The 17,769-nt window shown below is 42.7% G+C and overlaps 1 protein-coding gene across 3 annotated transcripts in view; it reads left to right on the top strand.

Moving 5' to 3' along the window:
- LOC139566187 (neural cell adhesion molecule 2-like) overlaps positions 1-17,769 on the top strand; it is a 395,977-nt gene that overhangs the window by 324,369 nt on the left and 53,839 nt on the right. For all 3 annotated transcript variants that reach the window (XM_071387198.1, XM_071387197.1, XM_071387199.1), the window contains exons 6-9: positions 2,738-2,855; positions 8,043-8,212; positions 11,686-11,831; positions 15,520-15,670. In XM_071387198.1, coding sequence (XP_071243299.1) covers positions 2,738-2,855; positions 8,043-8,212; positions 11,686-11,831; positions 15,520-15,670 — 585 coding nt within the window. The remainder of the gene's footprint in view (positions 1-2,737; positions 2,856-8,042; positions 8,213-11,685; positions 11,832-15,519; positions 15,671-17,769) is intronic.

Below are 17,769 nucleotides of genomic sequence, written 5' to 3'. Positions count from 1 at the left end.
ATCTCAGACTCCGACATTATCATCAAAGCGAGCGATAGAGGAAGCGGCAGAGGGCTGGCCTCCCGCTGATTGGCTGGTGGATAGGGGTCAACTCAGCAGGGTGTCCTCCTCCTCTTCTGATTGGCCGGCTGAAAAGAAAACACCGCCAGTGAAGAGGCTGGGTCATTTGAGGCTGATACCCATCAGCTACACCTGTCCTTTCCTCACCCTTTCCAATTGAAACAACTTTGAAATGCAACTGGAGTTGTAGCCTTTTCAAACTCATCATTGTTCAGAACACCTTCAGAAATAAGTTTGATTTAGGTCGATTTTTGCACCATTTGTTTGTGATTGATTACAGTCAAATACACCGCATGATCAAAACATGAATTAGTTCAACTATATGTGTTTGTGTGTGTGTGCATATGTATGCGTTTTTGTGCATTTTTGTCTATTGCCATATGTTTGTGTGCACAAGGGAGCATGAGTTCCTCCCCCCCCCCCCACATATCTCCCAACCTTTCTTCTTCTCCAAGTCTTTGAAATTGAAATGATAAAGGAGATTAAACATGTATTATCTCGGCTACTTAGTATGTTGCTGATTTGCTCTTTTGATGTCTCTGTGCCTAGCATGGGTCTCCCATTAACTGAGCTGTTTTCAATGAGGCTCACTGATTTGGGATTGGACTGTATCGGATCAGGGACTTGAGAGAGAATGGTGTTCGATTGGTAAGCATATCAATGGCAATCTTGTCTGAGAGAGAGAGAGAGAGATTCTGTCTCAGCTCAACCTGGGGCACAGTAGTACAGAATAAAACACATGCTATTGATATTGCTTGGTCGTTTCAATAGCCTGAAGCTTGGAAAGTGTTGATATTCATATACAGTGGGGTCCCTTGATAAAGATGAGCAATAATGATTCAAATACTGAGTGGTGCAATTTTATATACACATATACTAATACAATTGCTTAGAGAAAGAGATTTTGTTTAACAAGTCATATTTTTTTCTCAAAAAGGAAGAGGTCCAAATTATTGACACCCCTGAAGATTATTGTAAATAAAGTAGTCACACGTATAGTATTTGGTCCCATATTCCAAGCCCTCAATCACTATGTCAAGCTTGTGACTATACATTTGTTGGATGCATTTTCTGTTCATTTTGGTTTTGTTTCAGATCATTTTGTGCCCAATTGAAGTTAATGGTAAATAAAAGTTTATTGTAAATACGGATAGAATGTTTCTAAACACTTCTACATTAATGTGGATGCTACCATGATTACAGATAATCCTGAGTGAATTGTGAATAATGATGAGTGAGAAAGTTGAAGTGTGCGGGGGGGTTGTGTGTGTGTGCATGCATGCATGTGTATGTGCCTGTTTAGGCGCAGGTGCAACTGTTTGAGAGAGCGAGAGACATACAGAGAGTGATTGAGAGTAGACAGAGAAATGGACTGTGCAGTCAGAACAGATAAACACAGTTGTAATATAGAGCTGTCACCGGCAAGTCAGTAAGCTGACTATCAGCCAGCAGTCTGGCATGGCTCTCCTTTCACTGCTGTGAGATGACACCTCGTGTTGATTGCATGGCAGTATGGCAGTGACACATTTCATTGGCTACATACTGGACAGTAACACCTCAAAATCCATCTGTATATGTTTTGTGGAAGACGACTTCTCGTCAAGATGTTTTGCTCTGTCCTTTTCTTATCGTTCCTTAGGTATTTGTCCCCCACTATGGATCTGTCTCCGTCCATTCGTACATACGTTAATCACACGCAATATCTCGGACACCACTAGCTCAATTTTGACAAAACCTGGGTGAATGATGTGTCTTGCCATAGAGATCCATAATTTACAAACTAATTGGCCCGGGGGGAGGTGGGGTAGTGTTCTGGCTACACACAGAGTTCTGGTTCAATAGGGAAGAGTACAGCTACTGCTTTCATACACGCTAACCAGTTAGGTCTAGAACGACAGTCTAAATTCTAGCTACTGCTGTCAGCCAGGCTAACCAGCTAGGTCTAGGATGACAGGGTAAATACTATCTACCACTGTTAGCCTAGTTAACCAGCTAGGATCAAAGGCTAAATGCTACCTACTACTGTTAGCCTGGATAAACAGTTAAGCTTGGTTGACTTCCTACACATGCTAGATACCACTATTAGCCTGGTTAACCAGCTAGGCTAGGATGACTAGCTAAATGCTAGCTCAATGTTAGCCTGGTTAACCAGCTAGGCTAGGATGACTAGCTAAATGCTAGCTCAATGTTAGCCTGGTTAACTAGCTAGGATGACAGGCTAAATGCTAGCTACCATTGTTAGCTTGGTTACCTGTCTACCTGTCCCTTGGAAGACTGCACAGTGACACTACAGTGTCCCCATTTCCCCTCTATTAAGGACAAGACAGTCCAACACGAACATTGACCGTGCGCGGTAAATCACTTGGTGTTGATGAACGGTGGCGAATCAACATGTAGAATCTTTTGGAAATTGGAAAAAAAATAGTGTCCGATATTCTATGGTCAGAGGCAATAGGATGAGCACTCTCTGCACAACCACTGTGCACGGCGGACATTCGTGTTGATCTGCATTGTTATTATGTCAACAACAATCTTAATTTAAAGAGAGAGGTTGGGGAAGGTTACAGTGCTAATTTCCTGTGTGTATATTGTTTCCCTGACGCTGTTTTGCTCTCCTATGTGTAATTTGATGAAGATCTCCTTACCACTAACAGTAACCTTTGTCTTGTTCCTGTAGTTCCTCCTGTGCTGTCGATACTACAGCAGTCATTCAATGCCACAGCAGACTACCAGGAGTCAGTGACTTTCACCTGCGTCACATCGGGATCCCCCGACCCCGATGTCACCTGGCACAGGTACAGTTAGCCCCCCTACACACTATGTCATGGTTGTGTTCATTAAGCACAAAACGGAAGAACACAGGTGTGAGGCACAACCTGCTCCTTCAATAAGAAACGCTGGTTTTCGTTTTCCCATTGCGAAACGTTTTGCTCCCTACCTTGTGACCTAATAAACATGATTGATGTTTCCTATTCATACATCTAAACTTCTTGTGGCTTGGCGAGCCAAATGCAATCCAGCCATTCTTTGACAAAACTATTAGCCAACCAGACCACTAGCTCAACCACATTTGGCGTATGTTTTGATTTATATTACGGCGATGTCACCAACTGTAGTCTGGTTTATCTATCACTGTTACAGATTAGTGGCTCCTTCAATGTTCTAAATGGTGCACACACACACACACACACACACTCTTCACAAGCCAATGCTGTCGACAGACACTGTAAACGATGACATCGAGGTGACACTGTGACATGTCCTTCTAGAGTGAGCCGCCACCTGTACCGTGTGTCACATTAGTCACACCTGCAACAGTAACATATGTTACATCTAACACACGCATTCATTCATTCATACAACAGCCGTTGCATATATCCTGAACCTGAGTGACACACTCATTAGCATGTTCTTAGAAGCTATAATAACAGGGTTGTGTTCATTTGGCACCAAATGGAAGAAAACAGTCTGAAACAAGGAGCAACAATTTGGGCAGATTTTTTCTCCATTGCAAACCGCTTTAAAACACTTTTGATTGTATGCCCTAATGAACACAAACCTGTTATACTGTACAGATGTAGGATCTTAATTTGACCAGTATTTGTTTTAGCAAAATAATCCTGCAGAACGGGATTTGAATGTTTAGTCCATAATGTTGCTTGACCGGTGGTTAGGCGATTAGCTGGACAAAAATAGGATACATGAAAAGTGCAATACTGTTACTGTGTGTAAGTGCAGGTTTTCAGTGAATTTATGTAAATCGTAATCTGCATTTTCTGTGGCGCAGGAAAATTCTCAGCAACAAAAGAGTGATCAAATTAACTTTTTGTTAACTGTGTGGAGTTAATGACAGTGAAGAGGCGACTCCGGGATGCTGGCCTTCTAGGCAGTGTTCCTCTGTCCAGTGTCTGTGTTCTTTTGCCGATCTTACTCTTTTCTTTTTATTGGCCAGTCTGAGATATGGCTTTTTCTTTGCAACTCTGCCTAGAAGGCCAGCATCCCGGAGTTGTCTCTTCACTGTTGACATTGAGACTGATGTTTTGCGGGTACTATTTAATGAAGCTGCCAGTTGAGTACTCTGTTTTTCAAACTAGACACTCAAATGTACTTTTCTTCTTACTTGGTTGTGCACCGGGGTCTCCCACTCCTCTTTCTATTCTGGTTAGAGCCAGTTTGCTCTGTTCTGTGAAGGGAGTAGTACACAGCGTTGTACGAGATCTTCAGTTTTGGCAATTTCTCGCATGGAATAGCCTTCATTTCTCAGAACAAGAATAGACTGACGAGTTTAAGAAGAAAGGTCTTTGTTTCTGGCCATTTTAAGCCTGTAATTGAACCCACAAATGCTGATGCTCCAGATACTCAACTAGTCTAAAGAAGGCCAGTTTTATTGCTTCTTAAATCAAAACAACAGTTTTCAAGTTGTGCTAACATAATTGCAAAAAGGTTTTCTAATGATCAATTAGCCTTTTAAAATTATAAACTTGGATTAGCTAAACACAATGTGACATTGGAACACAGGAGTGATGGTTGCTGATAATAAGCCTCTGTACGCCTATGTAGATATTCCATTAAAAATCAGCCGTTTCCAACTACAATAGTCATTAACAACATTAACAATGTCTACACTGTATTTCTGATTCATTTGATGTTATTTTAATGGACAAAAAAATTGACTTCTTTCAAAAACAAGGACATTTCTAAGTGACCCCAAACTTTTGAACGGTGGTGTATGTCAGAGCGCCATTAGACTAAGATACAGTGGCATAGAATAGAATACAGTATATACATATGAGATGAGTAATGCAAGACATTATTAAAGTGGCTAGTGATCCATTTCTAAAAGTGGCAAGTGTTTCCTGATCTATGTCTGTCGTCAGCAGTCTCTGATGTACTGGAGATGGCTGTTTAACAGTCAGTAGTGTAGTATAGAATACAGTATATACATTTGAAGTCAGAAGTTTACGTACACCTTAGCCAAATACATTTAAACTGTTTTTCACAATTCCTCACATTAAAAAATTCCCTGTCTTAGGTCAGTTAGGATCACCACTTTATTTTAAGAATGTGAAATGTCAGAATAATAGTAGAGAGAATGATTTATTTCAGCTTTTATTTCTTCATTCACATTCCCAGTGGGTCAGCAGTTTACATACACTCAATTAGTATTTGGTAGCATTGCCTTTAAATTGTTTAACTTGGGTCAAACGTTTCGGGTAGCCTTCCACAAGCTTCCCGCAATAAGTTGGGTGAATTTTGTGGAGTGGTTGAAAAACGAGTTTTTATGACTCCAACATAAGTGTAGGTAAACTTCCGACTTCAACTGTACATGTGAGATGGGTGATGCAATATGTAAACACAATTTAAAAGTGACTACGTAGAATAGTGTGGAGTGAAGTTTATACATTTGAGATGAGTAATAAGTAATGATACGGAAACATTATTAAAGTGGCTAGTGATCCATTTCTAGAAGTGGCCAGTGATTCCTAATCTATGTCTGCAGGCAACTGCCTCTGATGTGCTAGCGATGGCTGTTTTGCAGTCTGATAACCTTGAGATAGAAGCTGTTTTTCAGTCTCTCGGTCCCATCTTTGATGCACCTGTACTGACCTCGCTTTCTGGATGATAGTGGGGTGAACAGGCAGTGGCTCGGGTGGTTGATGTCCTTCCTATGGTATCGGGTGCTATAGGTGTCTAGGAGGGCGGGAAGTTTGCCCCCGGTAATGCGTTGGGCAGACTGCATCACCCTCTGGAGAGCTTTGCGGTTTTTGGTGGTGCGGTTGCCGTACCAGGCGATGATACAGCCTGACCGAGTGCTCTCAATTGTGCATCTGTTAAAGTTTGCGAGGGTTTTAGGTGTTAAGCCACATTTCTTTAGCCCCCTGAGGTTGAAGAGGTGCTGTTGCGCCTTCTTCACCACACTGTGTGGGTTGACCATTTCAGTTTGAAAACCAAGGCCCAACGTGGGAAAGGCTGGGGGCGAGAAACACAGATCTGGAAAGAGAGAGGGGGGTTGTTGTCTTCCTGTGAAGAGGGCAGAACAAACGCCAAAAAGTTACAGGTGTAATGTAATAATTGGAGTAGCTAGAGATACTTGAGGAGAGATTTGGGAATCTTAAGGAGGTATCCCAAATGTACTTTCATATATATACTGCTCTATCAAACACTAATACAGTTGTGTGGAAGGAATGTTGTGTACATGTCAAAGTTCATTTTCAACTTTCAGAAGAAAAGTCTAAACTGTGCCATGCATATAACCTTTGGAGTGGCTGTGGGAAGGATTTTGACTTGACATTGTTTTTGTTCCTCCGACTCAAATTCACTCTTGTAATAGCTTTTCTATCAATGGGAGAGATGGCGTTATAATTGGCCATGTAATTACAGAAAGCAATTGAAATGTTAAATCTATGTTTATCCTGTGAAAATGATATCTCGATGTGTCTCGCCTTGCAATACTGGCATGTCTAATTGCTCCATGTAGACTGTCACACTGTATTGAGCTCAAACAAATGGTTTAGAAAGCTCTGGTTTTTAACCATCCTGAGATCACGTCATCGTACACTCTTAGAAAAAAAGATGCTATCAAGGGTTCTTCGGCTGTTCACTCTTTGAAGTACCCTTTTTGGTTGCAGGTAAAACTCCTTTGGGCTCCATGTAAAACCCAGGGTTCTGCATGGAACCAAAAAGGGTTCTACCTGGAACCAAAAAGGGTCCTAACTGGAACCAAAATGGTTTCTCCTATGGGAACAGCCGAATAACCCTTTTGGTACCTTTTTGTCTAAGAGTGCACTGTCCTCTCTGTTCCGCCTTGAACACTACTCCACACAACTCAACCCTGACCGTAACTCCACCCTGACTGCAGCTTCACCCTAACACTTTGATCATCACTCCACACGCCGACCACAGGTCATCACTGACCACAACTCAACTCTGACTACAACTCTACTATGACCGTTGTGTCCTCTTCATCAACATCTGCAATCTGACCACTGTGCCGCCATAACCATAACCCCGTCCCTCCCCCTCACACTGGTTTGCAAGACTGCACTACTAACCATTCTGGTAGGAAAGAGCTAGAGAACACCTTTCTCTTCTTCTTTCGCTCACTCCTCCCCCTTCCCCTCCTCCCTCAGTTACATTTCCTGTTGTGGTGTTTCCACCTGGCTGGCTGGCTGTGCCTGCTTTCAGTCATTCATAGACTCTGATACGGTCAGTGTAATTTCCTGTGCATAGACCAGCTTGTAGGTACACACACACACACACACACACACACACACACACACACACACACACACACACACACACACACACACACACACACACACACACACACACACACACACACACACACACACACACACACACACACACACACACACACACACACACACATCGTTCTTAATTTCCTCCCTGGCTCCCTCCAGCCTTATTACTATACTTCAATGTTTCTCCCAGTCCACTTTCAATTATCCTCCCTCTCTCTTGCTCTCTCTTTCCTTGAGAGATGTAGTTTTAACACCATTATAATGTGTATGGGGGGTGGGGTGTGTGTGCGTGTGACAAACAATTAATTTCTTAAATGCAGTAAAGCTATTGTATGTTTATCATATCAAGGGAGAGGATGGGTGGTTGTGGTGGACGTGTGTGTCTTGTGAGTGTTTTATCTCTATGTTTGCATGTGTGTGTGTAGTTGAATTGGTTGTGCACCCCTATCCTATTTGTTTTTTATATGTATTGTTTTTTTAACCTTTATTTAATTAGGCAAGTCAGTTCACAACAAATTCTTATTTACAACGATGGCCCATGCCGGCCAAACCCTAACCCGGACGACGCTGGGCCAATTGTGCGCCGCCCTATGGGACTCCCAATGACGTCCGGTAGTGATACAGCCTGGACCAGGGTCTGTAGTGATGCCTCTAGCACTGAGATGCAGTGCCTTAGACCGCTGCGCCACTCAGGAGCCCAATTTGTCTCTCTGTACACAGGAAGGGCCAGCGGTTGGAGAGGTCGGAGCAGTATGTCCTCAACACCATGGAGGGAGGCAGGAGTACCCTGACCATCCGCAACATCATCCAAGGGGACGGGGGCAGCTATACCTGCCGAGCCACCAACAAGGCCGGGGCGGAGGAGAGGGAGCTCTTCCTCAAAGTGTTCGGTGAGTGTAGCAGCATGTCCTTCATGGGCATCCATACTTATGTTATGACATTCTCAAATTGAAGTAAACATGTCAAATGGTCTCACGTCGCATTTAATAATTTCAACCGAAATATAATGTCCTTATCAGCCGGCTTGATGTCGTCATGAAAAACACATTGCTACCTGGATTTTATATAGTTATTTGATGTTGCTTCGACCAGAAAACTGTAATTGGGCCAAGAATTTGTCATTTTAACATACCAATTTACTTTTGCTCAGTTACTTTTCAATTCGTTTTTCTTTAGATTTTTATAGGCTGTAGGCACTGTAGAAAGCTTTTAACATGATTACTGTGTATTCCTTGATGTTCCTAGAGAGTGTATAGTCTTTGACCTTTTGCACGTCTCTCTATGAATAAAAATCCGTATGGATTGGAATGAAAGACGCCGGGTCTTTAGAGCCAAAAACTGCATGTTCCGCCATAGGCAATAGGCACTATAAGAATCTACATGTTTCCTGTGCGTTAAAAGCAACATAAGCTACATATTCCTGAGTATTACCAAATATTTTTATAAATAACCAAAGATGGACCACAGCCTGTCGTTTCCAATGGGTCAAATTCGTCATAGTGGGCAGAACAAACATGGAGAGGGGCAGAACCAAGCACGAGTGTTCTAGAATGTATTCTCATATTTCCGTTAGGGGGAACGCCTACTCTGTGAAGTGCGTGTGTGTAATAACTATATTCACCCCTTTTTTCACTTTGGGTAAGGGTAAAATCGACAAAACTTAGTCCACTCTGTTCGAAAACAGATGATAGTTTTGGGAGCAGAACTGTTTCATTGATGAGAACATTTGCATAATCCATCTTCTCCCACTGCCGACCACTGGGATTCCTCTCATCACCATATTTGGTATTGAGTGGAAACGCCAACCAGATGCATCACACTTACACATCCGGTGAAATATCTGGCTCATCGTTCTATCTGTGGTGTTGCTGGGTGTTTCTAGTGAGTGTACAGTCCTTGAACTTACGTGACCTCATGTGTGTCTATGAATATTAATACAAATTGATTTGAATATAAGGTGTTTTGTCTTGAGCGCTACAAACAGCCAATTCCTATTCACCAAGGAAAACTATTATTTCAGAGGAAAACTTTCATCATGCAGCCACTACCTCAACCAATCATCCAACAACTTGAATCTAATACAATTCCAGACGGGGGGGAAAAAATACAACTAATTTATTGTAGAATCGGTGACACCCTGTTCATAAAAGTTTCAATTTATATTTTCATAAAGCTGCCAGTATATTTCCTCCCTGATTATTCCGATGGAGCTCTTTCCTCTTTATGAAAATGTATGGAGATTTATGCTCTAGTCATCAAGATCCTTTCAAGGCCCAGGCTCCGGTTGGTCTTCAAAATGCATATTTAAATTAAGAAGATAGTGGAGAGCTTGAGTTTTGTTTTGCAAAGTGCAGCGGAGAAACACAGTTGTAAGAGTTTTATTACCCCTGCAAGTTGAGAGAGCAGGAGATGAAGAGAAGAGGGATTTGCCATTGAGAGTTTATGCCACATTTCTTGGTGTTTCACAGGGTTGAATTTTTGTGGCCTCTTGCGTTTGGTGTCACCCGAAGCAGCTGCACTGGCCAACATCTGGACTACCATGAAACATCAAAATATATAAATATACATAGGCTAGATTGAAATGGGAATCTAATCTTCATGTTAAAAAACTTGAAGCAAAAGCTTATTTTACACAAGAATGTGTATAAGAGAAGACCTTGATGAAGGTATTGGCAAAATGTTTACAATTAAACAAACTTTCATTGTGCTACCAAGAGTCGCTTAATATCTTTTCATCTTCAGCTTGCTCCACTGATCAATTATTCATCTGTAAAGGAGAAGACACACTTGCACAGAATTGACCATTTGTTATAAAGGTTGTGCATAAGCTTTAGCCCATTCCCGTATCATATTGATGAATAGTATCATATTTCACTTGAAGGGGTTAAGCTATATTGTTAATCCTTTACAGCACCTTTCCCACCCTGGAGTTATTGTATGAACCATAAGCCTCATCTGTGTATCGCTTCTTGGTTCCCACTAGGGCCTCTGAGTGTAATAAAAAAAAGAAGGGCGGTAGTACTTAAGGCAGGTTTCAAGGCCATGTTTGAAAGTATGTATAGCTTACCTTGAAAAATAAATCTCCACCGAAATATTAATGACTTGTTATTTCTGTCAAAAGATAATTGTTTATGCCTCCATTTTTGGCTCTTCAATGACTAGGCCAATTTGAACTCTGTAGCTCTAAAGGCCTAAAGAAAATAATTGATTTTGTGTGTTTGTATGTGTGCGCGTGCAAATGTACATGCATAGGCGCGTGCGTGTGTATGTGTTGGTGCATATACAGTAGGCATACGTGTGTGTATGACCCCATTACGTGACAAGCTCTAAATCCCCTTAGATGGCTCATCCACCCTAAGGTTCACTCTTTTTGAAATTACAAACGACTTCTTGATTTTGCCAAGACCGCCTTAAAAAGCAGACACACTTTAGGCCTATTTCTCCATTTACTTCCATTTCTTCACAGCTTTACAGCCGTCGCTACTTTACTTGTACATGTTGTGTAAACATTTTTTTTTATACATGATTCATATTGCACACTATTTGCCCATGACACGCGTGGCGTTTGGGCGCTAGCTTAGACAGCCATGTATGAGAGAGTGGTTTATCCGCCAGAGACCAATGGTGAGCGGACCTCTACGCCACCGCCGTGGTGCCACGCTCCTTAATGCTTTTTATCGAGGGCGCTCAGCATCAAAAAAGGGTTTGTCTGTACACCGCGTGTCTCGTCGCTAAACACCCCCATCGGCAGCCAGCCAGCATAATGCTGCGTCTGTTAATAAGCCAGAGGATCCACAGAGGGAATTAAATAGACTGTATATAAAGAATATATGAAAGAGGAAAAAACTTCTGTTGAAGAGAAAGTGGAGAAGTAAAGATATTGTGAGAAAGAGGATGTGAGGGAGTAGGGAGACTTAACTCAAAGTAGTTGTTGTCTGGTTGTCTGTCTGGGCATGGTGTGGACTCAAATGTAAGGATTACTTTGTCTCGAGGCTATAAACTGCGATGCACAACTCTACTTTCAGAAATAGAAAAGTATGATTCTGAACAGTAGATTGAGATCGTATGGCCTCAATAGTCAAGCCCAAAGTTGTCCATCTTCCAATACCTGGTGCTAGCCCTCGGTGTCTCCTGTCTTAAATTATTGTATTTCTCTTTCTCCCTATCTCTGTCTTTCTTCCTTTCACTCTTCATCCCTATCTCTCTCTTTATCTCTTTCATCCACCCTCTCTTTCCTCTATCTCTCTTGGTCTCTCCTCCTCTCCCTCTCTCTATTTCTCTCTCCTGCATCTATCTTGGACTCTCTCCCCCCTTCTCCCTACCTCTCCTTTCAATCTATCTCTTTCTCTCTCTGTCCCTCCAGTCCAGCCACACATCACCCAGCTGCGTAACGTGACGGCGGTAGAGGGCAGCGCCGCCATGATCTCCTGCGTGGCCGAGGGGGAGCCGCTGCCTGAGATCTCCTGGAGGAGAGCCAACGATGGTCGGAGCTTCACTGACGGAGACAAGGTAACACTGGGCTGTCCCCTGCTCTTACTTCCGCACCCTTTTTCATTGTATGTTGCCTACTGTTGCACTCTACTGGTACCCAGTTCACCTTCTCTAGACAAGCACAGTCACACGCAAGCAAGCACGCACATGCTCACACACACACAGGCATGCTTGCGTAGACAGACAGACAGACAGACAGACAGACAGACAGACAGACAGACAGACAGACAGACAGACAGACAGACAGACAGACAGACAGACAGACAGACAGACAGACAGACAGACAGACAGACAGACAGACAGACAGACAGACAGTAACCTCGTTGTCCCTGCTTTTACTCTCCATCTTCCACTTCATACTGCCTACAGTCACACAAAGTACTTTCCTCAACCCTCTCTCACCACTTATTTCTTGCACAGACAGTTGCCCGGTATTAACAAAGAACATATCTGAGGAGAATGCTCATCTTTGAAGATGGATGTGACCGCGTCATAGAGTAGTTCTCAGCACGGACATTTTTTGACTATACGTTTTGTGGGCCCAGTAATTCCAACATCTCCTTCCTAGGGTTCTTTAGAGGCACTACGTTATATCCACCATGCAATAAGGTACAGTATATATGAAGTAAAAGATTGTTCATTGTGTTACTTAACAAAGAGAGAAAGGTAGGCCATAGGGTAACCTACCTCATCCAAAGATTAGTTATACTCAGTGTATCAAGGTTGGATGCCATTGATGACCCATTCATCTCTGAGATTCTCGGAGCATACATTGTGCCTCAACAGACAGAGGTTAAAGAAATGCTCTCAACATGGCTAAGAGTAAACAGACAGCTACCCTGTGTTTTTTCTGTCATTGTCTCAGTAGCCGCCGAGCACTAATGCTTTTCGAGAGGCGCTGCATTAGCAAAGATGGCTTCCACTTTCCACGGGAAAAAGGTCAATGGCTGAGATAAATGAATGTGTGCGTTGGCGCAAACCGCTCGGCTTTATAAATCAAGGCACTGAATGAGAGTAAATACTTCTTCGCGCTCCGAGGCAAATGCAATTATGGAAATGTGAGCGCCGAGCAACACACCTAAATGTATGGGAAAGAACAAACAGGGCTTTGTGTATATTGCTGCCTTGATTGATGGCCATGGGCATTAGGTGTAAAGCTACTCGCCTCTTCTTTCAATTTACATCTGCATATCCAGACACAGCCAGCACGCTACTCTCTATTCTCTTATCCAGTATCACAAAACGTAACGCCGCTACTTTACGTCGGGGTAATGTAGCAAGAGCATTGTTTTGTTTCTGTCTCCTTTTTGCTGTCGCGAGCATATTTGTTTCTCATTGAAGCACATACAAACCCAGCAAACTAGTTGAGAAACAGTGTACGCTGGTTGAAAGTCAATGATACATAGTAACAGAGCATTGTGGGTTTCTGTTTACCTGTTTTCTCATCTCAATGCCACTGGCGAGGTTATGATAGCACTAGCAGCAAGCCACAGCAGCTCCCCATTCACGGCAGCTTAATAAGGTCTTACAGCAAGCCGGCACTCCCAAGGGCAACAGGCACAGCCACTGTATCTTTACTGAAGAAAGCGGATAAGGAAAGATGTGGCGTCTTCTTTTAACTGATCCAGAGCCAGCACTAATACCATCGGAGAAGTTCGTATGGGCTTACTTGGAGTTCAGCTTTGGAGATATCTTATTTAAGATCGTGTGTGATCATTGCAGGGTGTAGGAGGGCATGTTCCGTATCCTCACATCAGATGGAGAGGACTTCCAATGATCTGCTCTGCTCTCCATCTTTCATCTACCACCTACCTTTACCTCTCTCTTTTTCTCTCTCTCTCTACCTATCTCTCTTTGTCTCCCTCTTGCTATGTGGGCTTTCTGTCTCATACTCTCTCTCTTTCTCCTTCCTTCCGGGCTGTGTCTGAGTGTGTGCTCCTGCAGTGCCTCCTGTCCATGTCAGCTCCTCTGCACTGCATATCAAACAGGCTAGTGTCTCACTCCCTCTCTCTGCCTCCTCCCTTTCCTCCCCCCATCGCCTCCCTCCTTCTCCCTAGAGAGAGCATCCCTTCCTCAGCCAGGTGAACCTGGGAATAAATAACCCAAATATAGGAGAGAGAGCGAGAGAGAATGCACAAAGCCCAGAGTCAGCATTCTCTTCCACTGGCAAATTTGACTTTCTGCCCCCCTGTTTATTTGACAGCGTTTATATTCATTCCAAATTCAATGGTCAGTTCCACTCCTGAATTGTTCAAATGGAATGTGGAGGGCACCTGCTGTATATGTGCAGTAGGACACTGTGACCATGTTACTGAAAGCACCACTTTCATAGCCAACCACCATTTTATAAAAAATAATCACGTTCAAGGAAAAAACAGGATCAAACCAACTTGAATCTAAGTGACGATTCACCCGAGATCAAACCAACTTTACTATACCCTTTATCACTCCTTAAAGGGAGGCCTCTTTAACCTGGCAGTAGCGAGAGACTGTGTGAGCTGAAATGACTGCAAGAGATTGTTTCAATCTGAAATGACTGCAAGAGACTTCACAGTCAGTGCTGATACAACTGAGGGATTATAATGGGCATTAACAGGGGGCGTTGGGGCTGGCATTGGAGCACTAGAAATGAGCTGTATATGCATCGATTGTCTAGGGAGATCTATAGAGTGGGCGTCGGAGTCTGTGTGAGTCTGCCACATCCGCACACTGCAGGGGCAAGCTCCCAGGAGACACCAGGGCTCAAGACTGAAGGAGAAGGGAGGAAATGACACAGAGACAGGTCCCAGAGGGGGGAGAGATATCTATAGGCCAAATTAGACCTGGCATGGGAACTCCGCGTGTTACGACTGCAGTCTTCTGAGTGCTGGGCCCAAGTCCTGCTGGTGTCTAACCCTAGCACTTGATTAATCAATGGCAGTCACTATCCGCTTAGGGAGTCCGCACAGCTAGCAGACCTGTGTTCAAATAGTATTTGTTTTCATTCAAATATTCAAATAAAAAATGGAGTAGTCCCAAAAGTGCAATCCCCGCCCATATGGCACTCCAGACAGGCTTGATCAAACTCTCAAAGTATTTGAAGAACCCAAAAGATTTCCTTTGTAAGTGATGATCACCCTGAGGTAGTTTGTCTTTGTTAAGTGTCATTGATGATTACAAGGAATGATTGCTGCTCCCAATCTAATTGACCCTCGGCTTCAAATTGAGACCATCTGTCTTCACAGTTCCCTGTCTAATTATTGCAAATCAATTGATAGTCAATCACATTAATCCTAGCCAGAGTCGTAAAACTGATTTTACATCAGATACTTGGTTTGACTTAGTGTCAGGGGGGTTTAACGGTTATGAAGGTATGTGAGGTTGTTATGAAGTAAAACGTCAACAGATAAAAAGTGTATGGATTAAAAAAAAAAATGTAACCAGGCAAGTCAATTAAGAACAAATTCTTATTTGCAATGACGGCCTAGGAAGAGTGGATTAACTGCCTTGTTCAGGGGCAGAACGACAGATTTTGACCTTGTCAGCTCGGGGATTCGATCTAGCAACCTTTCGGTTACTGGCCCAACGCTCTAACAACTAGGCTACCTGCCGCCCCGGCTGGATGGATGGAGTGGATGAAGCAAATTCTTCACATGAGATGTACAGTATGCAATAAATTCACAATCCATTTGTGTGCGTGTGTGCCTATGCATGTGTGTGTGCACAGAGCCAAGATGGACGTATGGATGTGCGGGGCCGCCATGGCAAGTCCATGTTGACCATCAGTGGGGTGAAGCTTACTGACTTGGGACGTTTTGACTGTGAGGCCCTCAGCAGGATCGGGGGCCACCAAAAGAGCATGTTCCTCGATATAGAGTGTAAGTACAGTTGGATAACAAAAACACTGATGCCTGCGCTGATAAGGTATACACACACACACAAGTTTGCACATCTGCACAGTATTCACACAAAGGGAATGGAGCATAGCCGCTACCTCACTTTTTAACCAAGGTGCATGAATTGAGGAGCAAACTGAAGTAGAGATAATATTCTCTATTGGAGAACAATGGAAGTAAATGAAAAAGCTTTTTCATTATTTCATCTAAAACCAATACAACTTGTTTGCACATGCAGAGCATCAAAACCACACACACAAAGCTGCTGACTTGTAATATTCCATTGTTGAACACTGTTTCTGATTTCCCTTTTTAGCAAATGCTTGAATAATCACAACAGAGTTGCCTGCCCCCCAGAAAGCTAATTAGTAGGAGGATATCCTGCTGCATTATTTATCCCATATTACACACACACACACACACACACACACACACACACACACACACACACACACACACACACACACACACACACACACACACACACACACACACACACACACACACACACACACACACACACACACACACACACACACACAAACACACACTTCCTGTTGAAGAAACTGCTTCCTCCAAGACTCTTTAATAATAAGATTAAAGCTAAAGATCTCACCATCTCATTTCAGAACACAGTTCAATTCAGTCCAATGGTGCTTTAACCCTTTGATTTGTACAGTCACATATTTGTGATCGTTGTTGAGTGGTCCCTGCAGCGTACCATCGCAAATATGTGTTTGGAACAGAAGTAACGGAACATTTGATGCAACAAACGTGTCTAAACTGTATCTTTGTCTAATAAACATCTAAACAATGTTTTGTACTGATGGGAAATAAAGGTCTTCACCTTTTGTTGTAAAAGATAAATGTGAACTTCATCATCCAAACATAACACAGAACACATCCACAGCCAAACTCCATAAACCAGTCTAAATAACAAGTTGTGCTGACAAAAAAAAAGAACATAAGTTAGCGACCTAAAAGCTAGACTTGTTTACAATGTACCACATCCCCGGTGAACACAAGGGAGAAATGTAATATTGTTTAGAAAATAGCTAACAGCAGCTAAATTCTTTATGATGGCAGCTATGTTTGTTTGTTTGTTTGACAAGCGAAAACTCCATAATCCCAGAATGCCATTCACTATAAAACGCAAACAAACATAGTCAAAGATGGCTTTGCTCATTTCCTGAAAAATATGAACTTAGTTTGTCCACTTTTCAGCATATTACAAATCTTCGATGTACAAGAACCGGAGCACATTTACATTTAAGTCATTTACATTTAAGTCATTTAGCAGACGCTCTTATCCAGAGCGACTTACACATGACTTGACAAGTGGTTTACCGTTTTTGACAAATCACAAAGATCACAGATCATCACCCCAAATACAAGCCTACTGCCTAGCCTAACCGTAGCGCGAAAGCTAGACAGGGATGAAACCATTTTAGGGGGGTTTGTGGGCGGGTTCATAACATTTTTTGGGGGGGGTTTCAAGTCCATGGGATGTAGAAATGAGGGAAGGTATTGTGGGGAGATATTACTATGATGGAGAATTTATCAATACGTGGGGGGAAAACACAGGAGAAGTTTATAGTTTATAAGCTAAATGAAATAAAACCCCTGGAGGGAGATCTGAGCTGGCAACCCTGAGGTACCATAGTTACGATCTGATGCCACGTTTAAAACAACTGCGAACTGGGAAATCTCCGTCTTCCGACTTCAGTGAGTCTTGAGACAGGGGGAAAAAAATAGCTCAGACTGGGAAAAATAATGTTGAATGGTCATCCAACTTGGAATTGCAACTTGGAAACTTGGGCCTCTAACTAGAGCTCGGACTTTCTGACCTGAAGATCACTGACATCATGATTTGACCTCGTATTTTTCCCAGGTCCCAGTTGTCTTGGAAGCACCATAAGTCAGTCGAGTGTACTATACCTTCACCTCGTTTTGTTATAACATCTTTGCAACCAGAATGTATGAATTGTATGATAATCAACAAACATGGTGCCACACACAGCTGGTAATTAGCTTAGCATTAGCTCATCATAATCAGTAAAACTTTTTTTAAGTATTTTACA

Source organism: Salvelinus alpinus, chromosome 38 (genome assembly GCF_045679555.1).
Source record: "Salvelinus alpinus chromosome 38, SLU_Salpinus.1, whole genome shotgun sequence".
Lineage (NCBI taxonomy): Eukaryota > Metazoa > Chordata > Actinopteri > Salmoniformes > Salmonidae > Salvelinus > Salvelinus alpinus.
This window is presented reverse-complemented; position numbering and strand designations above follow the sequence as displayed.